Source organism: Cuculus canorus, chromosome 12, assembly GCF_017976375.1.
Source record: "Cuculus canorus isolate bCucCan1 chromosome 12, bCucCan1.pri, whole genome shotgun sequence".
NCBI classification, from domain to species: Eukaryota; Metazoa; Chordata; class Aves; order Cuculiformes; family Cuculidae; genus Cuculus; species Cuculus canorus.
This window is the reverse complement of record NC_071412.1, coordinates 477278-503362: the sequence shown is the minus strand read 5'-3', so window position 1 is coordinate 503362 and position 26085 is coordinate 477278. Positions and strand designations below refer to the sequence as shown.

Sequence of the window (26085 nt, the reverse complement as noted above, 5' to 3'; positions counted from 1 at the left end):
TGGGAGGTGCTCCAGCCCTTGGATCATCCTTGTAGCCTCCTCTGGACCTGTTCCAACAGCTCCATATCCTTCTGATGTTGAGGATTCCACCTAACCTTACTAAAAAAAAAGGTTATCATGCTGGAAATCGCTTTTTTCTTTTAAATGAAAGCCCCCAAAGGCATCGATCCCCCCACCCACCACCACTTCACGTGACACGCATAGGGTCTTGTGCGTCTTTCCTTGTCGGGGAGCACATCCAAGGCTGACGGTAGCCTCCTAATCAACTCACAATAAGTATTTTTTTTTCTTTCTAAAGAACTCATTAACAACAGTTTTGCTTAAAAAGAATGGAGTTTGGTGCTATCTAATGTGGAGGCACTGAAGGAATGAGCTGAAAGACTGATTTCTTTACAATGGAGGATTATATTTGTTAGCAGCCCCCCGGCACCGTGCATCCTCTGTCCCAGAACCTTGGCTCGTGGTTTGGATCAGAGCCTGATTTCTCAGATGCTGGTGTTGAGGAGCAGTGCTGGGCTTCTGCCACGGGCTGGGCAGCGGTGGCCGGTGGTGGCTCCAGGCATGGAGCTGCCATCAAGTGTGTCCCCGTGTTCCACAGCTACTGTCCTTGACCAGCCTTGCAGATAGGGCTTGTGCAGATGTTGGGTTTGGACGTAGCCGGTTTCCAAGCCCGGTGGGAAGATACCCTTCTCGCAGACGAATCCCAGGAGAGCCCCTTCATCTCTGCCTCGCTCAGTGCCAGCTCAGCGCTAGTGAAGCCAGGAGGAGCCGTAGCCCATCAGACCTGGCACAAGCGGATGCTCTGGATGAGATTTATGAATAATTGTAGTTGTTTGTTGTGATTTTCAGGGAAAAACAATTTTCTGTTTAGAATTTTTGCGGGTGCTTTGAGCAGCTTTATGTGAAAATGGCAAAAAAGATGAAAGACTGATTTTTCCTTTATTAAAATTTAAATGAAAGTTTCTTTTAAGAAAGGAAGAAAACTGAAATCAAAGGCATTCTCACCAGGACTGCAGATCTGTTGATCAGCCATTTCCCATTAAAAACTGTCAGGAAGTTTTAACGCCGCCTCTCCTACAAGGTCCCCATGCACTGATCTCCACCCCATTGGCTCTGGCCCCAATTTGTGCTTGGGCTCAACTCAGCGCCCTGGGAGTTTCACACGGTGCCTCTGCTGCCGGGTCTGCCCCACGCCCTGAGAGCTCCGGGACAGCCTGGGACCCCGGGCACCGGCACCAGGGGCGCCACACAAAGGGTCCCGCACGGGACCCCACCCGGAGCACCCACAATGGGGGTCTTGCAAAGTGAGTCCTGCAATGGGGACCCCTCGAAGGGTGTCCAGTGAAGGGGTCTTGCAAAGGGGGCCCTACAAAGGTGGTCCTACGAAGTGAGTCCTGTGATGGGGGTCCTACAAAAGGAGTCCCACAATGAGGGTCCCGCAGAGGTGTCTCTCAATAGGGGTCCAGCAAAGGGGACCGGCCATGGGATCCCACAGCTGCCCAGCCCTGACAGCACCTTTCATGAGGTGGGAGCCCTGCGGAGTTAAGGTGCAGGGGTGCACCCCGTGGACAGCCAGCGTGGGGCCATGGTTGGGCTGCAGCAGACCAAGCACCTGCTGCTGTGCAGCTTGGAAGCAGAGGAGCTGTGAGGACCCAGGACAGCCTGGTTACATTGCTCAGGTTGCACCATTGATTTTTTTTTTCCAGTGGAGAACAAGTCCTAAAGGTCCTCCCAGATTGCTGTTGGGTTTGTCATACAGCCAGTAACACCGAATGCCGGCACGGAGGTTGATTAGATGAGATAAGCTGCTGCTGGTAGCAGCTGGACACTGGTACCTGCTCATGTGCCAACACTTACCCTCTGATGGGGCAGAGATAACTCTGAGTGGCTGCTGATAGCAAGGAGGGCTTCTCTCTCTCTACAGAATGGGGTTACTGCTCCTTAGGAAGGTAAACCTCACAGCCCCTTCACCCTTAGGATTCCATAAAGGATTTGGATCTGGGTGCCTTTGGCTGCCTTTCCTGCAGGAAGGGCTGGGTAAGGTTTGGTGTTGGTAACTCCTACCCTGCTGCTTCTGGGGCTGATGGAAAGGGTAACAAAGGGAAGAGTCTTTCATTGGGAAATGGAGCCTGAAAGAAAATGGGGAGATCTCTGCAACAGTCAGTGCTGGCACACGGCGAGGTGCTTGGGAGCTGTGGTGCCTCGTAGAGCGCTCTCAGCGAGGCTTCAGCCAGGATAGCAGGTCCTGGGAGCAGGGGCTCCTTCTACTCTGGTTCCCCTGTTGGATCTGGGATCCATTGGGAAAACCTCATATGTGTGCACGGGTGATGTTTTTGTGAAGCAGACAGAGGCCTTTTAGGCTGCTCAGAGTGGAATGACCCAGAGTCTGCGGAATGGTTGCGCAGGCATCCGCGGTGTTTTGGCTGCACTGGGTGCTGGTGGAAGGGCTGCATGGCAGGGTCCAAGGTGGTGAAATAGTTCCAGAGAAGCTGGGTGAAACCAAGGGAGTTACAACAGCGAAGGGAAGGGAAAAGTGTGTGGAGATGGATGGCTCTTAGTCTGGTGCAGGGCTGGAAAACTGCAATCCAGCAAGAAACATACTAGGAACTGAAGAGGTTGCTGGGCAAAACGGCTGCAGGAGGGGACCTGTCCGGTGTGAGTGCTCTTGGGTAGGAGTTTGGTGTCTCAGTGGCTAAAAATAGAATCCTGGAATGATTTGGGCTGGAAGGGACCTCAAAGCCCATCAGTTCCAACCCCCTGCCATGGGCAGGGACACCTCCCACTGGATCAGGTGCTCCAAGCCCCATCCAACCTGGCCTTGAACACCTCCAGGGATGGGGCAGCCACCGCTGCTCTGGGCAGCCTGGGCCAGGGCCTCTCCACCCTCAGTAACAAATTTCTTTCTAATATCTAACCTAAATCTTCCCTTTTTCAGCTGAAAACCGTTCCCTCTTGTACTGTCCCTGTACTCCCTGATCAAGAGCCCCTCCCCAGCTTTCCTGGAGCCCCTTTTAGTCCTGGAAGCTGCTCTAAGGTCTCCCCAAGACCTTATGATGAAGAAAAAGAGGTAAATAGGAATAAAATGACACAAGGAAGTGAAAGCTATGTTAAAAAGCCTCACCTGTGTTGCGCCTAAAGGGCAGGAGGTGACTGAGGAGGTGGCAGTATCTGCGAGGGGGCGGCAGGAGCTGCAGGGATGGGCCAGGGCAGAGCCAGACTCTTCCCAGCTGTGTTGAGAAAGACGGGAGGAGAGATTGCACCAAAACAAAAAACCTCCCTCCTGGGTGGGAGGAGAAATGCTGAAAGAAAACCAAATTTCACAACCCACAGAGGACCAGGGATGTGATGTGAGCCACTGCCACCGACCTGGCTTTGTCCAACCGGCGTTGGAGAAGGGTGACAGGTGGTGGAGGTGGTGGCCAGGGAGGTGTGGATGCGGGGACCAGGAGCACAGCACACATGGCTTTCGGAGAGGATGCTAAGAAGTGCGTTTGTGTAACTCCACGTGTGGGTGGGTGTGTGTCTCTATCAGCAAACAAGCTGGAGAGCACCTAAACCTGAGCTAAAAATGTTGTTTTGAGCCCAGGGAGTATTTGGTTCGTCGCCACAGCGTGCGGGCAGGGATGGTTGGGTTGGAGCGATGACCGTGCTGTGGGAGGGCTCTGGGGGCTGGAGCTGGGGAAGAAGAGCAGTAACGCTTGCGTTGCTGCTGAGATCGATGTTCAGGCACGTTTAATTTATTGGCTGTTTTTCTGCTCCGAGATGTGTTCAGCTCATCCCTCTGTCCCAAGAAACTGAGGTCAGAAATGAGATTAAGGAAGCTATCAGCAAGTGAAACCCGTCTGGACTTTGCCCCCAGGGAATGGGCAGTGGCAGGGCGGGAAGGCAGGCGGGTGAGCAGAAGGGCACAAAGACACAAGGAGAGGTTTGGAGAGATCTAAGTAGCAGTGGATTTCTGCATAGTTTTGTTTTGTTGGGGTTTTCCCCCCCCCCCGCCCCCCGAGAAGTTGTGAATTTGTTGAAAAACAGTGAAATTTGTCGTTGCTGGTGCACCTGTTTGCTGGCAACCAAGGGGAGATGGGATGAGAAAGGGCTTAAGGTGAGCGGCTTGTGCCTGGAGCGGAGCTGAGTGATGGGAGGGAGCAATAACAAGGTCACAACGAGAAGTCTGCAACCAATTCATGCACAGGGGCCTTCCAGGATGCTGCCAGCTGGTGCGGCACAGAGCCTCACTGATCAGACCGTGGAATGATTGACAGCTACCAAAACCTTCGATTTGTGGGTATGGAAAAGAAAGGCAGATCTTGGCTGCACAGGAGAGTTGAGTGCAGATAGGAGGCTGTGCGATGGGGGCTATGAAGGCAGAAGGAGAGGATGTCTTTATCAATGACCTGGATGAAGGCATTGAGTGCACCCTCAGCAAGTTTGCAGATGACACTAAGCTGGGAGGAAGTGTGGATCTGCTGGAGGGTAGGGAGGCTCTGCAGAGGGATCTGAACAGGCTGGACTGCTGGGCCGAGACCAATGGCATGAGGGTCAACAAGGCCAAATGCCGGGTCCTGCACTTGGGGCACCACAACCCTATGCAGCGCTACAGACTGGGGGAAGAGTGGCTGGAGAGCTGCACGGAAGAGAAGGACCTGGGGGTGCTGGTTGACAGCAACTGAACATGAGCCAGCAGTGTGCCCAGGGGGCCAAGAAGGCCAATGGCATCTTGGCTTGGATCAGAAATGGGGTCACCAGCAGGTCCAGGGAGGGGATTCTCCCTCTGTACTCGGTACTGGTGAGACCGCACCTCGAATACTGTGTTCAGTTCTGGACCCCTCACCACAAGAAGGATGTTGAGGCTCTGGAGTGTGTCCAGAGAAGAGCAACGAAGCTGGTGAGGGGCTGGAGAACAAGTCTGACGAGGAGCGGCTGAGAGAGCTGGGGTTGTTTAGCCTGGAGAAGAGGAGGCTGAGAGGAGACCTTATTACTCTCTACAACTACCTGAAAGGAGGTTGTGGAGAGGAGGGAGCTGGCCTCTTCTCCCAGGTGACAGGGGACAGGACAAGAGGGAATGGCCTGAAGCTCCGTCAGGGGAGGTTCAGGTTGGCTATCAGAAAAAAATTCTTCACAGTAAGAGTCATTGGGCACTGGAACAGCTGCCCAGGGAGGGGGTCGAGTCGCCTTCCCTGGAGGTGTTTAAGGAACGGGTGGATGAAGTGCTGAGGGACATGGTTTAGGGAGTGTTAGGAATGGTTGGACTCGATGATCCAATGGGTCCTTTCCAACCTTGTGATTCTGTGACTGAGGTGGGAAGAGATGGGGAATTTGGTTTAAGGTTCAGCCTGGCATCATTTGCTCTTCATGGGGTGGAAGATGGGGGAGAGTGGGATCTGCCCAGTTCCTCCTCTTGCCCTTAACCTGCCTGCTTGCCTGTCAGGTCACGAGCCCATAGTCCGCCTTCAGCCTCTGTGTCCCCCTTGGGCAGGGAAGGGGCATGTACCATGCTGGGCAGAGTTTACTTATTTATTAGGGGCCTTCCCGGTCTCTGCCTGGCATCTGGGTGCTGTGTGTGCTTCAGCTCCAGGCATGCATCACCATCCTTCACCCAGGAGTGATCGCTCCACGTGAGACTGGCTGTGGCAGGGCTGTGCTCAGCCGTGGCACTGGACCTGTGGCCACTGCTTTGGCTTCTTGAGCAAGGTTGGAAGTGGTTCCCCGGAGAGCAGGGGTTTGGGCAGAGGGATGTCAGGGTGTTTCCTGTGGGAGCTGAGAAATGTGACCCAGCTGTACTTGCCAGCATGTTGGGAAACAGCATTTCCAGCCCGCTCTGCAAGACTTGATAAGGCTGAACAGGGAAGTGAGAGCGAGAAGTGAAACAAAAGCATCTGTCCCACTCCCACTTCTCCCTGCGGTGTTTGTGCAGCTCTGTGAGCCGTTGCGGCCTTGCGCTCTCCTGAATAGCAAAGCTCCGTTTCTCTTGTACCAGCGCTTGTGCTCTTGGTGGAGAAAAGTGCAGTGCATGATTTGTGTGACACAAGACTTTTATTGTCCTGCTGAGGGCTCAGAGGAGTGGAGCTCGTCCCCTTGCTCGGTGCCCTGGAGTAGGAATTTAGGGTTTACGTTCTTCTAAAAGGCTCCGTTTTAGAGTGATTGTTCTAAAATACATCAGTGCTGGGCTGAGGAGCGCGTGCGAGGGTGTCTTTCTCTCGGCTTCCTCATCTTGTGGTGCTGGGGAGCAGAAATGCAGGGCTGTGTTGAGGGTCCAGGTGGCCCCTCCCCAGTGCTGGGAGAGCGGTTGGGTCCTATCCTGTGTCCCTCCTCCCCTCTCCTGTCCCAGCAGCTGTTGTGGGGCTCCCTGTGTACAGTGGATGAAGGGCTGTCCACGTCGTGTGGCCCTCGCGTTGCCCTGGGAGCAGGATCTGATGGAGACCCCTGTGCCCAGCCGGGAGCTGGGTCACAACATGCCACTGCGGGAGCTGTCGGGATTTGTCGTCCTGTGTAAGTGGCTAGGGAGAAATCCTTGGGGCAAGCAAGATCGGAACTGCACTGGAGCAGACCTCCAGTGTATATGGAGGTAGAAACTGTGCCCCAGACCAAGGAGGAAACCAAAATCCAAGGCCAAAGCAAAAGACCTCCAAGCTTCCCAGCCTCCTCCAGCTCATCTTGCCAGGGCAGGGCAGCGGGGCTTCGGCTTCCCTGTCTGGGCTGAGACCCTGGGGGGTGACTCTTGACTCAGGGTTCCTTAATTCCAGTAAGAATTGTTGAGGGAGGGGAATCTGCCCCTCTGCTCTGCTCTGGTGAGACCTCCACCTGGAGCCCTGCATCCAGTTCTGGAGTCCTCAGCACCAGAAGGACATGGGGCTGTTGGAGCGAGTCCAGAGGAGGGCACGGAGATGATCCAAGGGCTGGAGAACCTCCCGTACAAGGACAGGCTGAGAGAGTTGGAGTTGTTCAGCCTGGAGAAGAGAAGGCTCAGGAGAGACTAACTTAGAGCAGCTTCCAGTGCTGAAAGGGGCTGCAGGGAAGCTGGGGAGGGGCTCTGGATCAGGGAGTGCAGGGACAGGGTGAGGGGAACGGTTTTGAGCTGAAAGAGGAGAGACTGAGATGAGACCTTAGGGAGAAACGTTTTCCTGGAGGGGGGAGGCCCTGGAACAGGCTGCCCAGAGCAGTGGAGCTGGGAAGAGGGGGTCTCGCCGGTCGTTAGGTGTTAGTGCTGTGTTGGGTTGGTACCCCGGGCAATGGCACCCCATAAAGGGGTGGGGAGGGGAGCAGGACCGGAGCCCCCGGGAGGAGGAGGAGGATGCCCGGGCAGTGGGAGATGGGCCGTGGGGTCAATCAGCCCAGGAGTCTCTCGGGAAAGAGGCCTCCTTCTCCCTGGCTTCTCCCTCCTCTTCCTCCTCGTCTTCTTCCCCATCCTTCCTTCCTTCCTTCCTTCCTTCCTCCCACCCCTCCTCCTCCTCCTGCCGCCACCCCTCCTCGCTCCTTGCTTTGTTTTACTGCCTCCTCCTCCCCCCCCTTCCTCCTCCCCCCCCTTCCTCCTCCCCCCCCTTCCTCCTCCCCCCCCCTTTCCTCCTCCCCCCCCTTCCTCCTCCCCCCCCTTCCTCCTCCCCCCCCCTTCCTCCTCCCCCCCCCTTCCTCCTCCCCCCCCTTCCTCCTCCCCCCCCTTCCTCCTCCCCCCCCCAGGAGGACCTGGGGTTCCATGGCCCAAGGATGCTGGAGCCACTGGCAGAGGGCCTGCCCGCTAGGCTGGGCAGAGGCGGCTGGAACGGTGCGGACACAGGGCTGGGGGCAGCAGCATCCGCACAGGCACCAGAGCCCACTTCTCCCCCAGCATCTCCTTGCTGGCAGGTCCCACGCTCAGCCTCGGTCAGGGTCTCCTCCCTGGCTGCATCAGACCCTGGGTTGAAGGTGCCAAATCTCGTGGCCGCATCCAGCACAGCAGGGGCTGAGCAGCCGATGCTGTGCACACAGCAGGGATGCTGGCTGCAGAGGGACCTGGTGCTGAGCCCCCAGAAGCAGATGCTGCGTGGTTGGTGACTGTTTCTATTCCTCTGGCTCTCCATGTTTCCATGCTGGTTTGTGTCCCCATCCCCATTGCAGTGTGTCCTGATGTTCTTGTGGGCGCGGAGCTGCTGTGAGCAGACACCCAAGCCACGTTTCCGGGCTCTGGACAGGAACTGGTGAGCGCAGGCGGCTGCTCACGTCTTTACGTGCAGCACTGTGTACCAGCAGGTTGGCCAATGTGCCCTGGCCAGTGCTCCTCGTCCCAGCCCAAACCCCACTTGCCCAGTGGGATGCGGTGTGGAGGCTGTGTGGGTGCTGCAGTGAGAACCGTGGGGACAATAACATGATAGAGCGGGGTTCCTCCACTCACAGGGTGGTTGTTTAGACCAGGGCTGCCCCTTGCACTGTGCAGGCTTTCCTGGGACTGTGAGGGAATCTGGTTTGGAATTTATTCCTGTTTAACCTCCCTGAGGATTTCTCTCTGTTGTAGCTGCAGAAATTATGTTTAGAAGAACTTTCTTCACTACAGAAGGAAGCAGCCACCTCCTTGCTTTCTTCTGGTGGTGGCTTTCCAAGCACTACGCTGGCCACTCCAGGGCTACTGGGGGCCCTGTACCAAATCACCTCCTTCCATCAGGGTCCTGGGCTGGCTCTGCCCCAGGGATTGGGCACTGCTGCTCTGCTCCAGGCTCTGCTGGGGGCTGCAGCACCCCTCTGGGACCCTGTCCCATCCCTTCTGGGGCCGGTGCAGGGCTGGGGGCTGCAGTATCCCTCTGGGACCCTGTCCCATCCCTTCTGGGGCCAATGCAGGGCTGGGGGCTGCAGCATCCCTCTGGGACCCTGTCCCATCCCTTCTGGGGCCAATGCAGGGCTGGGGGCTGCAGCATCCCTCTGGGACCCTGTCTTGTCACCTCTGGGGCCGGTGCAAGGCTAGCCCAGCCCTCAGCCTTGGTTCGATAGCCTGGCCAGAAAGGCCAACAGCAGACACAGAGCCAAGCCTGACTTCTCGGTCCCATCCTGCCACTGAGACCCCCAAAACCATATCACCCCCATGTCCTGGGTGCGGCGTGGTGTTAAAGCCCGCACTGGGTCTTGTGTCAGACTGGGATTTGCTGGGGATGGTGATCAGGAAAATGGTCTGGGTGGGAAAGAGCCCCTTGTGGAGTGGCATCCCTGGTGGCCGCTTGGAGGCAGGGGCACCAGGAGCATTAATGGCATCTCTTTTCCCTCCCCAGCCATGACAGCATAAGCAGGCAGCGAGAGATGGATCGCTTCACCGACTGTGGGACGCAGACGGATGCAGTGGTGGTGTTGTCCCTGGCACAGGCTGCTGTTCTGGGTTTGGTGTCCGAGAATGAGCTGCTCGGGGCCACTGTCAGCCCTGCCGGCTTCTTCCCGGCGCTGGCAGGGGAGCAGCCAGAAGCCAACACAGTGAAGCCCGGGGAGCTGGAGGGCAAGGGGCAGGTGCCAGGGGACGGGCAGGAGGAGGACGCTTTGGAGGCAGAGTCCTCCCTGGAGAAGCACCCCCGGAGGAGGAAGCGGCCACCTGTGAGGCTGGTGCCCAAGGTCAAAAGCGAGAAGGCGGAGGATGAGGCGCTGTACGAAGTTCTCGGGGATGAGGAGGGTGAGCGGCAGCAGCGCCGCCGCCCGCCTCCCCGCCAGGAGCCCAACCAGGAGCAGGCAGTGGAGAGCAGTGCTGTGAAGATGATCGACCTCGGCACCTTTGGCAGGAAAACACGGCGCCTGCGGCACCTGCGCCGGCACACACGCCAGGAGTTGGCGGGCAGCGAGCGCAGAGGTGCCAACATGGCCGGCGCGGTGGATGGCAGCACCGTGGAGGCCCTGCGGACCGAATGCACCTTTGAGGCGGGCACCCCATCCCCTGGCGAGGCAGAGGCCCCTGCGCCAGCGTCCCCTGAACCGGTGAAGAGCGAGCAGGGCTTCTCCTGGCAGGAGCCGGGTGAGTTGGAGGCAGAGGCGACGGGAGCCACCAGTGAGCGCAACAAGAAGGCGCAGCTGGACCGGCTGGACATTAACGTGCAGATTGACGACTCCTACCTGGTGGAGGCGGGTGACCGCCAGAAGCGCTGGCAATGCCGCATGTGTGAGAAGTCCTACACATCCAAGTACAACCTGGTGACTCATATCCTGGGCCACAATGGCATCAAGCCCCACTCCTGCCCACACTGCAACAAGCTCTTCAAGCAGCCCAGCCACCTGCAGACCCACCTGCTGACCCACCAGGGCACGCGGCCCCACAAGTGCGAGGTGTGCAGCAAAGCCTTCACGCAGACCAGCCACCTGAAGCGGCACATGCTGCTGCACACCGACATCAAGCCCTACAGCTGCCGCTTCTGTGGCCGGGGCTTCGCCTATCCCAGCGAGCTGAAGGCGCATGAGGTGAAGCATGAGAGTGGCCGTTGCCACGTCTGCGTGGAGTGCGGGCTGGACTTCTCCACGCTCACCCAGCTGAAGCGGCACCTTTCCACGCACCAGGGCCCCACACTGTACCAGTGCCTGGAGTGCAGCAAGTCCTTCCACTACCGCAGCCAGCTGCAGAACCACATGCTGAAGCACCAGAACGTCCGGCCCTTCGTCTGCACTGAGTGCGGGATGGAGTTCAGCCAGATCCACCACCTCAAACAGCACTCTCTCACGCACAAGGTAAGGGCCAGAGTGTGGTGGCACACAGAGGGTGCTGCCCTTTCTATGCCTGGAGGTGTGCCAGCTCCGGATGCGGGTGCTGGGGGAGAGGGGTGTCCCAGTGCACCCAGAGTCCTGGGCAGCCCTAGAGACAGGTGGTAGAGGCGGGCAGAGGCACCCGTGGTTGTCATTCATTAGGGGTCACTGATTAGCAGTGAAAGGGCATTGCTTTTGGCAGGGCCCCTGGGGCTGCCCAGCCTCCTTCTTTCTTCCTGGGGTTTTCCATCCTCAGGGAAGCTGGGGTTCATACTTGGGAGACTCTGGCAATGCGCTGCTGTGAGCGAGAGGGTTGTGCCCTTCCAGGGGTCCTTCCGAAGGAGAGCAGTTGGATGGAGCCAGAGAGCAGAGCTGGATCAGGCAGCCGGGCTTACAGCGCCTGTGCTGCTCGCAGCCCACCTGCCATGCGCTGCTGGGCTCGGGCAGGGCTCTCAAACCTGCCGCATGTCACGTTGGGCACTGCACGGCAGCCGCGCTGCTCAGCCAGCACTATCCAGTTTGGCACTGACCGAACAGTGATTTTTCTGGGTGCTGCAAACACATTTCCGATGTGGGTGATTCGATGGTATCTGGGGGTGAAGCAGGAGGCAGGATCCTGCCCCTGCAGGACCAGGTAGTGGGCATTGGACCCCCCGAGCAGTGCAGGAATGGTCCCTGGCTCTTGGTGGTGCCCACTCTGCATCTGGAGGGAGGGAGAGCAGGAGATGCTTGGGGAAAGGTGCTGATGAGGGTGCATCTCTTCCCAGTTCTTGTGATCCAACCTGCTGATGGTCCCCAAAGCGCAGGTACATGAGGACCTTGTCCCATGGGAGTGCAGGTCCCTGCTCTGCATCATGCCCAGCACCACTCGTGTGGCCCCAGCTCCTGTGGGGTCTGTCCGGAGGCCCTGAGCTGCCCTGACAGCGCTGTGGGGGGCTCTGCCCTGTGCCCACGGCTCTCTCAACTCTTGCAGGGTGTGAAGGAGTTCAAGTGTGAGGTGTGCGGGCGGGAGTTCACCCTGCAGGCCAACATGAAGCGGCACATGCTGATCCACACCAGTGTCCGCCCCTACCAGTGCCACATCTGCTTCAAGACCTTCGTGCAGAAGCAGACGCTCAAGACCCATATGATTGTGCACTCCCCGGTGAAGCCTTTCAAATGCAAGGTACCCTCGGCGACAGGGGTTTAGGGGATGTGGGGCTGGAATGTTGAGCTTGGGAGAAACTGGGCCAGGCTGGGCTGAATCCTTCAACACAGGAAAGCAGTTTTGCGATGCCTCCCTCTGTTCACTCGGGCAAACAGCTCGTCCTGGTGTGGCTGCTCAGAGCTGTGCAGCGGCTGCTGTGGGCAGGGCATGGGCACTGCTAACAGAGAAGGATAATTAGTACCTCTCTGTCATGAGTGCTCCCAGCAACACCAGCCCAGCATCCCCAAGGGCCCCCACTGCACAGAGGGGATCGTAGAATCGTTATGTTGGAAAAGACCTTAGAAATCATCAGCTCCAACCATACCTGTCCACTACTAAATCATGTCCCCAATCACCTCATCTGCCTGTCATTTAAACACCTCCAGGGATGGTGACTCCACCACCTCCCTGGGCAGCCTCTGCCAGGGCCCAAGAACCCTTTAGGTGAAGAAATTTTTCCTAATGTCCAATCTAAACTTCCCCTGATGCAGTTTAAGGCCACTCCCTCTTGCCCTTTCACTTGGGAGAAGAGGCCAACACCCACCTCTCTGCAACCTCTTTTTAGGTAGTTGTAGAGAGCAATAAGGTCTCCCCTCAGCCTCCTCTCCTCCAGGCTAAACAACCCCAGCTCCCTCAGCTGCTCCTCATAACCCTTGTTCTCCAGCCCCTTCACCAGCTCCATTCCCCTTCTCTGGACACGCTCCAGGACCTCAATGTCTTTCTTGTAGCGAAGGGCCCAAAACTGAACCAAAGATTCAAGGTGCAGCCTCAGTAGCGCAGAGCACAGGAGGGAGAATCACTTCCCTGTTACTTTTAGAAGTTTTTAGGAGCAATGAGGGCTATGAAAAGCGCATCCCTGCGGCAGCAGCAGCCGCTGTGGGTGAATGCCTGCCACTGTCCCCCTTTGCTGGGGCAGCAGGAGAAGCCTCGCTGACGGCAGGAACACTGCCCACAGGTCTGCGGGAAGTCCTTCAACCGCATGTACAACCTGCTGGGCCACATGCACCTGCACGCGGGGAGCAAGCCCTTCAAGTGTCCCTACTGCTCCAGCAAGTTCAACCTGAAGGGCAACCTCAGCCGGCACATGAAGGTCAAGCATGGGGTGATGGACATCAGCCTGGACAGCCAAGGTAGGTGCCAGCGGTAGCAGACCCTGGCCACTAGCAGGCTGGGTGCTGTGGTCTACCCGGCTGTGGCTGCTTCTGGAAGTGCCCGGCTCTCGGCTGTTTGTGCTGCAGGGGCTCTGGCAAGCGCCTTGTGGCGAGCTCACAGGCTGTCACCAGAGAGCTGCCTTCAATGTGCTCCCTGCCAATTCTGCATGGTGACATGCTGTCTCCTCAGCCTCCTCTCCGTCCTCAAGGACCCGTCCTCCCACAAGGGCCATGGAAGGGTACCAGGCCGGAGCTGAGTGAGCTGGGTAGATTTGGTACGAGTAAATAAACTTCATAATAAATAATCTAAAATAAATAGCTCCTCCAGGAGACAATGGGGGCTTTGGCATCTCTGGACAGAATGGTGCTCTCTGGTGACACTGACTGTGATTCTGGTCCAAGGGGTTTGCAGGCTCAGAGGGGTAAATGCTGCAGTTCTTGCCCTTCTGCACTTGCTCAAGGGCCCCGGAGAGATGGGAGGTGCTCCCATCGCAGGTTGCTGCACAGAATTGGTGCAGGTGCTCCATCCACAGTCCTGCGGCTGGGCCACCCCTGCTTTGTAGGGACAGAGCTGGAGATGAGCTCTGGCTGTTTCATCCCCTCAGTTTCCCCAGTGGGTCAAGCACATCCTGGGGGGATCCTGCTGGGTCCCCCATTCCTGTCCTTTTCTCTCCCTCCTCACCTTGGAGGACTCCCACACGGGCTGTGCCTCAGCTGGTGCCCAGCACTGCGGCAGGCAGGGAGTAGGAGTGCGGGAGCGGCACTGGAAGGACACCTTTCCCTCCCTGTCAGCCTCCTCTGGCCTCTGCAGTGGGACAGGGGCTGCAGACCCCGACATGTGGCAAAGTGCTGGGCAGAGGCAAGTGTGCACATGCTGGCTCTCTGCTCCGGCATTGTTCTGCTGGCAACTGTTCCAGCTGCAGCGTGTGGCCAGGATCCTGAGCCAAGAGCAGGCTCAAGCAGAGCAGTAGCTTTTGGGAAGCTCTGGGCTCTCAACCTGAGCTGCCTAGGGATGAGGGGTGCTCTTGACGCTGGATCTTCATGCAGGTCCCTCATCAGGTGTCCATGTGCCAAATCCTAGATCCCATGATGGACCTGGCCGGGGCTGACCACACTGAGCTGGGCGGGCAGCAGGAGATGGATGACTTTGAGGAGGAGAACTCTTACAGCTACGGAGGAGTGGGCAACCCTCCAGATGAGCACGGCCTGACCGAGCAGGCCATGAAGGAGATGGCATACTACAACATGTTGTAGCCGAGGCTGAAGGAGGCTGCTGGGGGCTCGTGCAGACTTTGTGTGGTAAGAGGAGCTGCGGCAGCCAGCAAGACCCTCACTGCTGCCCCTGGAAAGCAGAGGCTGTGGCTGAGCTTGGTGAAGGAGAAAACAGGGATGCCAAAAATCTTGGCTGGGGCGAGAGCAGGAGTGGAAGCAGTGCAGAGCAGCAGTCGCTGCCTGCTAACAGGCACACCAGGCTGGTGCAGTGAATGCTTGGCTCCAAGCTGCTGCCAGACCCTTGTGGAGCTTCAGCAGAGCTTTGGCCATCGCTGGGGTCCTTCCCTCCTTCCCCACTGCCCACAGCGAGGGAGCACGGAGTTCTGTGCCGGCTGCCTGCAGCGCTCCTGCCCGGCACTGAGCTTCCTGCTCCCTGCACTCTTCGGCCTGTGTGGTAGCAAGCTAGGACCTTGCTGCTGTCTTCCTCCTCACCTGTCCTCCAGTGTCCTTGAGACCGTAGGCAGGGGAAGGCACGTCCCAGATGATGATGATGAGCATTACTAATTATTCTACCTCCTGGGTCCTCCCCCATGGCTGCGCTGGGGCTGCAGCCTGGCTGGCCCCCCGCTCACCCCAGGGAGCAGAAGCCCCTCTGCCCGCCGGAGGAGGTGGGTTTGCTTTTCTTGCCCTTCCCAGCCTCCCAGGCAGGCGAGAGCCATGACCCTTGCTCTGGCACAGGCCGCGAGCTGGCATGGGCCAAGCCGCATCGTCCTGTGCAAGGCCACAGGGCACATACAAAACAGAGTATTTTCTTACATGTGAATGGCAAAGCTCAGAGAGGGCAGCGGCTTGGGGTCTGCAGCTGCTGCGTTGAGCTGAGTGGTTAAAGGCAGGCAAACCAAGCCCTCTCCCACTTGAGCAAATGATGGTATTTTGAAAAGTAATTTATTTTTTTTCAGACGTGCCGCGTGGTTGGATTTATCTTTTCACTGAGTTCAGTTTCCTTCAACCAATGTGCTTTGTAAACCTGTGTAATGTGTGTGGTCTGTGTGGGCGGGGGCTGCTGCAATGGTGCTCCGGGGGAAGCTGAGGACCAGAGTGGGGTCCCACCACATGGGGGGCAGCCCTATGCTGGCAAAGTCCTGGCACCCACTCCCTGTGCTGCCAGGCCGCCTCACTGCCCCCTCCGAGCTGTTCTAGGGGGCAGGAAACTGCTTTTGCTGGGGCAGCACAGCCCCTGGGATGCAGGTTTGTCTCCTTGGGTTGCAGGATTGGTACGGGGGAGAAAGGAGCTGGGGCAGCACGGGGGCTGGGACCATCTCCTGGCTTTCCCTGCTGTGGGGCAGGGGGCCAGGCAGCACCCCCGATATCATTCCCCACTGTGCCCAGTGTTAGACAGGGTTCCTACTGGCACTCTGGGCAGCTCTAACAGGACTGGGGCACCAGTACGGGCTCCAGGACCTTCCCCCCGGACAATGCTGCAGGCGCCGGTCCCACCGCGCTCCCTGGGGCACAGCACTATCTGCCCCATTTCTAAAAGCCCCAGACTGGTTCTGGGGAGGAGGTGGCACCACTTGGCCCTCCAAGCTCCCAGCAAGGCACCAAGCACCCCAGCCTTCCCATCATCTTTTTCCCCTCCAAGCTTCCTCCAGCCAGGATGGTGATGTTTGGACCCCACGTGGCAGTGCCACCCCCTTCCCCACACGCTACCTCAATCCCATTACCAAAAAAGAGCTGTGACGTGAATCCTCCCCATGCTGGGTGTGGATGGGCTGGCGCAGCCTCTTCGCTGCTGCTGGGAGGCAGCACTGCGTGGCTGCGGCACCCAGCTTTGCCCCATGGGATAAGGCAGGGGGTTCTCATGCTGGTGGCACAGGTGGCCCTGTGGCTCCCTGGTGCCGTCCCCTGCCTTGCGTGCGCAGTATTCAGCTGCCCCTTGTGCAAAGCCCTACTGTGTTTTGGTTTCTATCTCCTCCGTTTGAAGAGTTGTTTAGCAATAATTCTAATAAATGCCTATTCTTTAGCCACTGGCTGCATCCTGCAGCTGCCCTGTGCCACGAGAGCTGTGCCACACCATGCGCCGGGGAGGTGTTTAATGGCTGCTGGCACCGCAAGGTGGGGGGGATACAGGAATCGGTGCCCCTCATCCTGCATAGCCCTGCTACAAAGGCTTTAAAAACACTCGTAAGAAAACTGCTTATAAAAATATTAGACTGTTCCTGAGCCGGGTCAGTGAGTTGGTGGCAGCACTGGGTGCCCAGCCATCCCGGTGACAGCGAGGCCATGTGCCCTTACTTCTTGCCCAGGGCCTTGTCCAAGTTGTTCTTGATGGCGTCAAGGAAGTCGGTGGTGTTCACAAAGTGTTCGTTCAGCTTCACGCTGCAGGGGGGACAGAGAAGGGCTTCAGGAGGATCCTGTGGCTCGGGGAGTCCCTGCCGCAGCCAGCCCGGTGATGGGGTGAAGCCCAAGCTGGCAGCACAGCCTGGTGCAGGATATGGCCCCTGCCCAGCTGCAGGCACAGCCCAGCTCCATGAGCTGTTAACAGACACCCCGAAACCCCAGGGCCCAGCCGGTGGCCACCCCGTGTGGCCAGGTTGCCTTGGTGGCAAGCACTGCCCCACATGGCTCTACCACAGGAGCCACACGTACTTGGCGAGGCCGTGAATGCAGCCAGCAAGGTCCTTCGTCATCGTCCCGCTCTCCACGGTTTCAACACAGACCTTCTCCAGCGTCTGGGCAAACCTGAGGACGGCAGCATCGCACACAGCTCCAGCAAAGCCGGCACCTCCCCAGCACAACCGTGCCACGGACCTCACCATGGCTGGGACCAGGGTGGCTGGCAGCAGGGGTGGCTTCCAGCAGTGTCCCCACCCCAGGGTGCCCCCACCCCGCTCACTTAATGAGGTCTGGGTTACTGTCCAGCTTGCCACGGTGCTCCAGGCCGCGCGTCCAGGCGAAGATGCTGGCAATGGGGTTCGTGCTGGTGGGTCGCCCCTGCGTGGGGAAGAGTGCTCAGCCGCACATGCCAGCAGCACACATGGGCAACACAGCGCAGGCAGCACGCCATGGTCAGAGCCCACCCACCTTCTGGTGCTCCCGGTAGTGGCGGGTGACGGTGCCATGAGCCGCCTCAGCCTCAATAGTCTTCCCATCCGGACACACCAGGACAGAGGTCATCAGCCCCAGGGAACCGAAGCCTGCAGAGGGACGGGGGTCAGGGCAGTGGTGGGAGGGCAACTATGCATAGACCACCCCACCCCAGCCTGCCCCACATCACCCTCTCCCACCACCCTACCTTGGGCCAGGATGTCCGACTGGACGTCCCCATCATAGTTCTTGCACGCCCAGACAAAGCCACCGGAGGACTTCAGCACCTGGGCAACCATGTCGTCGATGAGCCGGTGCTCGTACCAGATCTTCAGCTTGTCGAACTCCGTCTTGTAGTGCCTGGGAGCCCAGGGTGGACGTCAGCTATGCCAGGACAGGCCATGCCCACCCCAGGCTGGGTCCCACAGCCACCTCTCCCAGCAACAGCCCCTCCTCAGTGGGCAATCACCCCCCTGGGGCAGCTCTCCTCCCAAGCAGCCCAAACTCCTCCGAGTCCGTACTTATCGAAGATCTCCTGGAAGATGTCTTTGAAGCGGCCATCGTAGGCCTTTAGGATGGTGTTCTTGGTGCTCATGTAGAGAGGCCACTTCTTCTGGATGGCATACTGGAAGCAGCTGTGAGCGAAGCCCGAGATAGACTGCAAGGGAAGCACACGGATCCCCAAGGGACTCTAGTCCCACCAGCCTGGCCAGGTCCACCCCAGACGGCAGGCCATTGTCACCCCACAAGGACCCCAGTTGCTGCCCCCAGCCCACGCCCATACCTCGTCCGTGTTGTACATGCCCATGCCCACGCCACCGCCGGGGAAGTTGAACACCTCCCACTCCTTCACCCCACTGCCGTCCTTCGGCGTGAAGACCATCTTGAATGTCCCAGACTTGGTAACCACGAAGTCGGTGGCTTTGTACTGCAAGGGGCAAGGTAGAATCATAGAATAGTTTGAGTTGGAAGGGACCTTAAACATCATCTAATTCCATCCTCCCTGCCATGGGCAGGGACACCTCCCACCGGATCAGGCTGCCCAAGGCCCATCCAACCTGGCCTTGAACACCTCCAGGGATGGGGCAGCCACAGCTTCCCTGGGCAACCTGGGCCAGTGTCTCGCCGCTCTCATAGTGAAGAAATTCTTCCTTATGTCCGGTCTAAACCTGCCCCTCTCCAGTTTAGAACATGGAGCCAGGCCTGGCAGGAGCTGCCCGAGGCCCCCCGTGCCGCAGGCAGCTGCCGTGCAGGGCTCACCTGGTCACCGTGGGCGTGCCTGCCAATGGTGATGGGCTTGGTCCAGCCCGGCACCAGGCGCGGGATGTTCTTGCAGATGATGGGCTCCCGGAACACTGTGCCCCCCAGGATGTTTCGGATGGTACCGTTGGGGCTCTTCCACATCTTCTTCAGCTTGAACTCTGGGATGCATGGAGGTGAGGCCCTTAAGAACCTCCCACCAGCAGTCACCCCACCCCAGCGCCTGTCAGCCCGCCTGGCTCCTCCGTGCCATGGGCTGCTGCCAGGGCACCGCTGCCGTGCCAGCCAAGGAGAGGGACAGCTGGTGCACGCTCGTGACCAGCGGCAGAGGCCAGTCTGTTCCCTGCCCCGCACCCTCAGGGTCCCCTTAGCATCCCTGAGCACCCAGAGCAGGGAGTTCAGCATGCAGCACCGGCCCCCCACCCATGCAAAACCAGAGCCGGAGGGACCGGGCACGTGCTGGGGGGCTCAGCTCTCCATGGGGCTGCTGCCACCACCCCACCCCCCCGCCCACCTTCTACCCTGGCTTCATCCGGCGTGATGGTGGCACACTTCACAGCCACGCTGTACTTCTGAGTGGCCAGCGCCGAGTCAATGGTGACCTGGTCATCCGTCTTGTCCCGGTGTGGCAGGCCCAGGTCAAAATACTTCAGCTGGACGTCCACGTTGGGCAGGATGAGCTGGGGGTGGGGCAGGACAGTGTCAGAAGGGAGGACAGTGCAGGGTGCCAAGGGTGCTGCACCAAGCACCAAGCAGCACCCTTCCCAAGATGATCCCCCGTGCCTAGGACGGTGCCCTCTTCTCAGGATGGACTTCCTTTCCTGGGATGGTTCCCCTTTCCCGGGCTGGTCCCCTCTTCTCAGGATGGACTCCCTTTCCTGGGATGGTCCCCCCTTCCTGGGATGATCCCCCTTCTGCCTGGGACAGGCCCCCTTCCCGGGAAGGATTCTGCCCCCCTGCTTCTCAGGATGGTTCCCCCCTGCCCAGAATGGTCCCCCATTCCCGGGACCTCCTTGCTTCCCGGTCCTGCCGGAAGCCGTGCTGACCTCACCACCTGCTTCCTGCGTTGGGACGGACAGATAGAGGACAGAAGGACAGAGGACAGACGGACGGGGCAGGCAGGGAATGCCTGTACCACAGCCACCTGTCCCCCTACACAGCTCCTGCCAGCTCCACGCCACTCGCCTGCCCCCCCCCCCCAGCAGAACCCATTACCTTCTCCTTGATGAAGGCCCAGATGATCCGTGTCATCTCATCTCCATCCATCTCCACCACCGGGTTGGCCACCTTGATCCGCTTGTCGGCATCTGGGGAGCGGCAGAGGGCCAGACTGGGATGAGGATCAGGGTGCAAACCCCACTGGGGTGCAGGTCGGGGTGCAAACCCCACTGGGCTCTGGGCACCACCGCCGCTCAGGGCCAGGCTCGGGTCAGAGTGCAAAATCCCACGTGGGAGCAGGATAGAGACCGGGTGCAAACCCCTTTGGGCCAGACCCAGGTACCACCTGGGCTGCAAGACCCCACACGTGTGACCGGGGCCAGGAGCAAACCCCTCTTGGGGCTGGATCAGGTGCAAACCCCTGTGTGCACCCTGGACCGGCAACAAACCCCTCCAAGTGCCAAGCGCGGCTGCCGGTCGGGCAGCAAAGCTCCGTGCGGGACAGGGACCAGGAACAAATTTCTCCAGGGTCAAACCGGGTACAAGCTGGGGTGCAAAACCCCGCACAGAGCCAGGCCCGGGAGAAAAACACCCTGTGACCGAACCCGGGTGCCAAACCCCGTGCGGAACCGGGACCGGGAACAAACCCCCCAGGACCCGAGTAGAAAACCCCGCATGGAACCATGATGGGCAACAACGGCCACTCCAGAGTGACTTAAGCAGGGGTACAGAGCCAGACACCCCCATGCCCCCAAACCGACCCAGCACAGCGTGCAGACCCAGGGCAAAACCTCGCTTGGATATGGAGCGGGTAGCAAACCCCCGTTACTGGACCAGGGAGCAAAGCCCCCCGTTACCGGATCAGGGTACAAAACCCCGTGTGGAAACGGGACCGGGATCAAAGCCCCCGTTGGGGGGTACAAACCCCTCTGTGAGAAAACACCACGTGGAATCAGGACCGGGATTAAACGATCCGTTATGGGACGGGGTGCACAACCCCCTCACCTCTCCGGTACCGGACACAGGTTGAAACCCTGCGTGGAACCAGGACGGAGGTCAAAGCCCCGAATACCGGAGCCCGGTACAAGAACCCCCTCCCGTTACCGGATCCGGGTGCAAACCCACCCCCGTTACCAGTTGCAGGTACAAACCCTCCCGGTACCAGACCTGGAGGGTGGAACCGGGACCGAGATCAAAGACCCCGGTACTGGACCTGGATGCAAACCCCCTCCTTCTCTGGTACTGGACCCGGGTACAGAGCCCCTCCGGTACCGGACCCGGGTACAGAACCCCGCGTGGAACCAAGACCGAGATCAAAGGCCCCGTTACCGGAACCGGGTGCAAAACCCACTCCTGTTACCGGACCCGAGTGCAAACACCTCCCCCTCCCCCCCCCGCCCCGGTACCGGACCCGGGTACAAAACCCTGCGTGGAACCGGGACCGAGATCAAAGTTCCCGTTACCGGACCTGGATGCAAACCCTCTCCCGTACCGGACCCGGGTATTGAGGCCCTCCGGTACCAGACCCGGGCACAAAATCCTTCATGGAACCGAGACCGAGATCAAAGCCCCCGGTACCGGAACCGGCTACAGAACCCCCTCCCGTTACCGGACCCAAGTGCAACCCCCTCCCCCCGGTACCGGACGCGGGTATAAAACCCCACGTGGAACCGAGACCGCGAACAAAGCCCCCGTTACCGGACACAGATGCCACCGCTCCCCCCCCTAGTTACAGCCCCCTCTCCGGTACCGGCTCCAAACCCTCCCGTTTCCCCCCCGGCGCCCCCGCTCACAGTGCCGGCTCGGTGCCCCGGGCGGGCGGCGGGGCAGGCGGCTGAGCGCGGGGACGGCTCGGAGGCAACGCGCGGCCATGGCGGGGCGCGACGGGGCGGACACGGGGAGGGCGGGCGGACACGGGGGGGGCTCGGGACGCTCCGCCCTCGGGGTGGTGACAGCCCGGACCCCCCCCTGCCGTGGGGCCTCCGCGAGGGCACGGTAGGGCCCCCCGCGGGGGCCCCACGGGGGGGGGGGGGGGGGCGGGCGGATGCTGAGTCCCCATCACCTCCCACAAATGGGTGCCCAAGGTGACCCCCGGATCAGCTTTCAGCAAGGGCGGCGGGGGGGGGGGGGGGGGGGAGGGGGTGTCCCCCCCACTATGTGTATCATATACCCCTCCTCCTCCAGCTTTGCTCACTCTGGGGTGCGAGGGGGGGTTGCTGTGGTCCCTGCTCACAGTAAAGGGACAGACACCCCCCCATGTGTGTCTCTTATATCCCCCCCATATGTCCCACCACGTGTCATGTCCCCCCCATGTGTGTCATGTCTCTCACATATGTGTGCTGTCCCCCACTTGTATATCATGTGCTTCCCCCCCAGATTTGCTCGCTATGGGATGCAAAGAGGGTTTGCGATGGCCCCCGTTCCCAATTAAGACACACAGCCCCCCCCCATGCGTTACATGCCCCCCGCGTGTGTCATGTCCGCAGAAGGTTTGCGGTGGTCCCTGTTCACGGTAAGGGGGGACAGACAACCCCTATGCGTGTCTCTTATATCCCCCCTGTATGTCCCACCATGTGTGTGTCATGTCCCCCCCCATGTGTGTTGTCCCCCCCATGTGTGTCATGGCTCTTGGATATATGTGCTGTCCCCCACTTGTATATCATGTGCTTCCCCCCCAGATTTGCGCGCTGTGGGGTGCAGAGGGTTTGCGATGGCCCCCGTTCCCAGTTAAGACACACAGCCCCCCCTCCATGTGTTACATCCCCCCCTGTGTGTGCTGTGTCCCCCCTGTGTGTGTCGTGTCCCCCCCAGCTCTGCTCGCTGTGTGGTGCAGAGGGTCTGCGGTGGTCCCCGTTCCCCGCGGAGGGCCGTGTGCCCCCCATGGACACTTCTCGGGGGGACGCGGTGCCGGTGGAGCCCAGGCCTTGGAGCTGGCCCAGGTTTTCCCTACATAGAAGTGAGTGATTCCACAGTGTGTGACACGGGCGGCAGCACAGGCAGCTGCCACTATGTCCCCTGGATCCACATCCCCAGGGTCCAAATCCTTGGCCTCATCGGACCCTGTCGTGGGGTGCACCCAAGGCACCCGGGGAGCAGCCTGGGAGGAGCCGGAGGATGGCCAGCGAGTTGGCTGTCCCTGTCCCTCTGCACAGGCCAAGACAAAGGCTTTTTTTAGCCACAGGGCACGGGCAGATCCCACTGCGGGAGGAAAACAGCCCTGCTGGAGCTGGCACCGGCCGGGGAGCTGGGGGGATTGGCACGCTGACCGCTGCCAGGCTTGGACACGAACCAGAGCACGAGCCATGGGGGGTGGCAGGGCTGGGGATGGGGGGCTCCCACTGCCCCCACAGCACCCCGGCACGCACATGGCACCCCACATGTGCATGGGAGGGACTGTGTGCCTGTGTGGGTGTGCAGGGCTGTGGGGGTGCAGGGATGTAGGGGGTGTGTGCATGTGTGTGGGGGGCTCTGCAGGGAATGGTGCGTGTGTGCAGGGCTGTGTGGGGGTGCATGTGTGTGTGTAAGGGCTGTGCAGGGATGCAGAGGGGTGTGTACGTGTGTGAGATGTGTGTGTAAGGGCTGTGCAGGGGTGCAGGAGGGGTGTGCACATGTGTGGGATGTGTGTGTGTAAGGGCTGTGTAGGGGTGCAGGGGGTGTGTGGGGTAGTGCATGTGGAGAGGGGTTGCAGGGAGTGTATGAGCAGGAGTTATGTGCGTGTGTGAGTTGTGTGTGTGCGCGCAGGGATGTGCATGTGTGCAAGAGGGGGGTGTGTGTATGTGTAGTGGGTGTGCATGTGTGCGAGGTCTGTGTGTGCAGGGTGTGCATATGTACGAGGGGGTGTGTGCACAGGGATGTGCATGTGTGCAAGGGGTGTGTGTAAAGGGAGTGCAAAGGGGGTACAGGGGTGCATGTTGTGGGTCATGCACACGTGTGCAGGGGGTGCATGTGTATGTGGGGGGTGCGTGTGCAGGGGGGTGCATGTGTGGGAGGTGTGTGTGCAGAGGGTGTGAGGGGAGTGCACGTATGAGGGGGGTGCTTTGTGCAGGGGGTGCGTGTGTTTGTGCACGAGTGATGCGCATTTGGGGTGGTGTGTGTGTGCAGGGATGCAAGTGTGAGGGGTGTGGTGCAGAATGTGAACGTTTGATAGGGATGCTGGGGGGGGGTGCATGTGCAAGGGGGTGTGCATGTGCAAGGGGATGTGTGTGCAGGGGTATGCACCTGGTGGGGGTGCGCAGGGGTGTGCATGTGCAAGGGGATGTGTGTCCAGGGTGAGGGTGGTGTGCAATGGGTGTGTGTGCAGGGGGTGCATGTGTGTGCGTGTAAGGGTGAGCATGTGTGCAAGGGGAGTGTGGGTTGTGCATGTGTGTGCAGGAGGAATGTGTGTGTGCAGGGGTTCCATGTGTGAGGGAGATGCCTTGGGGGGGTGCATGCACAAGGAGGGATGCATATGCAAGAGGGTGTGTGTGCAGGGGTGTGCAGATGAAGGAGATGTGCAGGAGTGTGCATGTGCAAGGGGTTTGTGTGTGCGGAGCGTGGGTGTGCGAGGGGTTTGTGTTTGCATGGGGGTGTGCATGTGCAAGAGGCTCTGTGTGTGAAAGGGCATGCACGTGGGAGGGGTGCACATGTGTAGGGGTATGCATGTCCGTGGAGTCTGTGTGTGCAAGGCGGTGTGCCTGTGCAGGGGTGTGCATGTGGGTGTGCAGAGGGAACTACACGTGCATGTTTCCTGTGAGAGTTTGCATGCAGCCATGCAGGGTGCAGAGACTTCACCCAGCTGCAGCGTGGGCCCCCAGTGCAGGGTCTGCACCCAGCTGCAGCGTGGGCCCCCAGTGCAGGGTCTGCACCCAGCTGCAGCGCGGGCCCCCAGTGCAGGGTCTGCACCCAGCTGCAGCGTGAGCCCTCAGTGCAGGGTCTGCACCCAGCTGCAGCGCGGGCCCCCAGTGCAGGGTCTGCACCCAGCTGCAGCGCGGGCCCCCAGTGCAGGGTCTGCACCCAGCTGCAGCGCGGGCCCCCAGTGCAGGGTCTGCACCCAGCTGCAGGGTGGGCCCCCAGTGCAGGGTCTGCACCCAGCTGCAGCGCGGGCCCCCAGTGCAGGGTCTGCACCCAGCTGCAGTGTGGGCCCCCAGTGCAGGGTCTGCACCCAGCTGCAGCGTGAGCCCCCAGTGCAGGGTCTGCACCCAGCTGCAGCGCGGGCCCCCAGTGCAGGGTCTGCACCCAGCTGCAGCGTGGCCTCCCCAATCTGCCCCCCCCCAGCCGCAGTGGGGGCCCCCCGGCAGCCCTCGCCCTGTCTCCACGGTCAGAGCCACCGTGTACCCGTGGCTCCTGCCCAGATGAGGTCACGCCAGCACGGCGGCCGCTCCGGTGGCGCAGGCGGGAGCAGCCATGTGGCACGGTCCCAGGAAGGGCTGCCTTCAAACAAAGGAGCCCATCTCTGGCCGCAGCCCAAGCCCACACGCTCCACGCCAGGGCCAGGCCTGCGACGTGGCCCGTCAGGGCTCCAGCTGCTGCAGGTCAGGGTGTCCGGAGCCCGGACGGAGCCAGGGGGTCTGTGCACGCCTGTCCCGCTGCCTCCGTGACCCGGGGGTCTCGGCGGTTCCTGGTGCAAGCGGTGCTGCCCCAAACGCGGGCCCCTGCGCTGGCAGCACGCTGAGCTGGCTGTGCCGCCTTTGCAGCGCTGTGCTCCCCAGGGGCTGCCGGGCAGAGGCGTGGGGCAGCGGTGACACCAGCCGTGGGGCACGGCCACGGCCCCCACCAGCAGCCCCTCGGCAGGCACCGGGGGGCACAGGGCAGGCGGCTGCCTGTGGCACGGCTGCTCTGGGGACACGGTGGGACATCAGCAGGAGCAGTCAGGCTGCCACGGGGCTCGGTGGCCCAGGCGGGCAGATGCCAGCGCTTGGAGCGGGGAGGAGGGATGGCAGCTGCAGGGCCGCTCTGGAAGGATGCTCTGGGAAGTGGGGTGGCAGGGCCTCAGCTGCGGGGGGGACCCAGGAGAGCGGGGAGACCCAGGAGAACGGGGAGACCCAGGAGAGCAGGAGGGACCCAGGAGAGCAGAGGGAACCGAGGAAAGTGGGAGGGAGACCCAGGAGAGAGGAGGGACACAGGAGAGTGGGGGGAGACTTACGAGAGCAGGGGGGACCCAGGAAAAAAGGGGGGCCCAGGAGAATGGGGGGACACCCAGGAGGGCAGGGGGGACCCAGGAGAGTGGGAGGACCCCAGGAGAGCAGTGTGACCCAGGAGTACAGGACACCTCAGAAGAGTAGGGGAACCCAGGAGAGATGGGGTGACCGAAGATAGCACGGGGGACCCAGGGGAGAGGCAGGGGATCCCAGGAAAACGGGAGGAACCGGGGGGGAGGAAGAG

The 26085-nt window shown here is 60.2% G+C and overlaps 2 protein-coding genes across 5 annotated transcripts in view; one reads left to right on the top strand and one right to left on the bottom strand.

The window, feature by feature from the left end:
- ZNF710 (zinc finger protein 710) overlaps nt 1–15014 on the top strand; it is a 33379-nt gene extending 18365 nt beyond the window's left edge. For 2 of the 4 annotated variants that reach the window (XM_054077537.1, XM_054077538.1), the window contains exons 2-5: nt 9228–10656; nt 11645–11836; nt 12813–12987; nt 14090–15014. In XM_054077537.1, coding sequence (XP_053933512.1) covers nt 9256–10656; nt 11645–11836; nt 12813–12987; nt 14090–14262 — 1941 coding nt within the window. In that variant the 5' untranslated portion in view covers nt 9228–9255 and the 3' untranslated portion in view covers nt 14263–15014. Of the gene's footprint in view, nt 1–8065; nt 8169–9227; nt 10657–11644; nt 11837–12812; nt 12988–14055 lie in introns of those variants that run through there. The other 2 variants (XM_054077536.1, XM_054077535.1) reach the window with 2 other exon arrangements.
- Nucleotides 15015–15149: 135 nt separating this feature from the next.
- IDH2 (isocitrate dehydrogenase (NADP(+)) 2) lies at nt 15150–21674 on the bottom strand. The gene is made up of 11 exons (XM_054077539.1): nt 21519–21674; nt 19783–19874; nt 19082–19247; nt 18568–18728; nt 18092–18235; nt 17829–17965; nt 17516–17667; nt 17305–17417; nt 17117–17214; nt 16870–16962; nt 15150–16599 (listed from the first exon to the last, which is right to left on the bottom strand). The coding sequence occupies exons 1-11, from the start codon at nt 21595–21597 to the stop codon at nt 16512–16514; spliced, it is 1323 nt and encodes a 440-aa protein (XP_053933514.1). The 5' UTR covers nt 21598–21674; the 3' UTR covers nt 15150–16511.
- Nucleotides 21675–26085: the final 4411 nt, after the last annotated feature.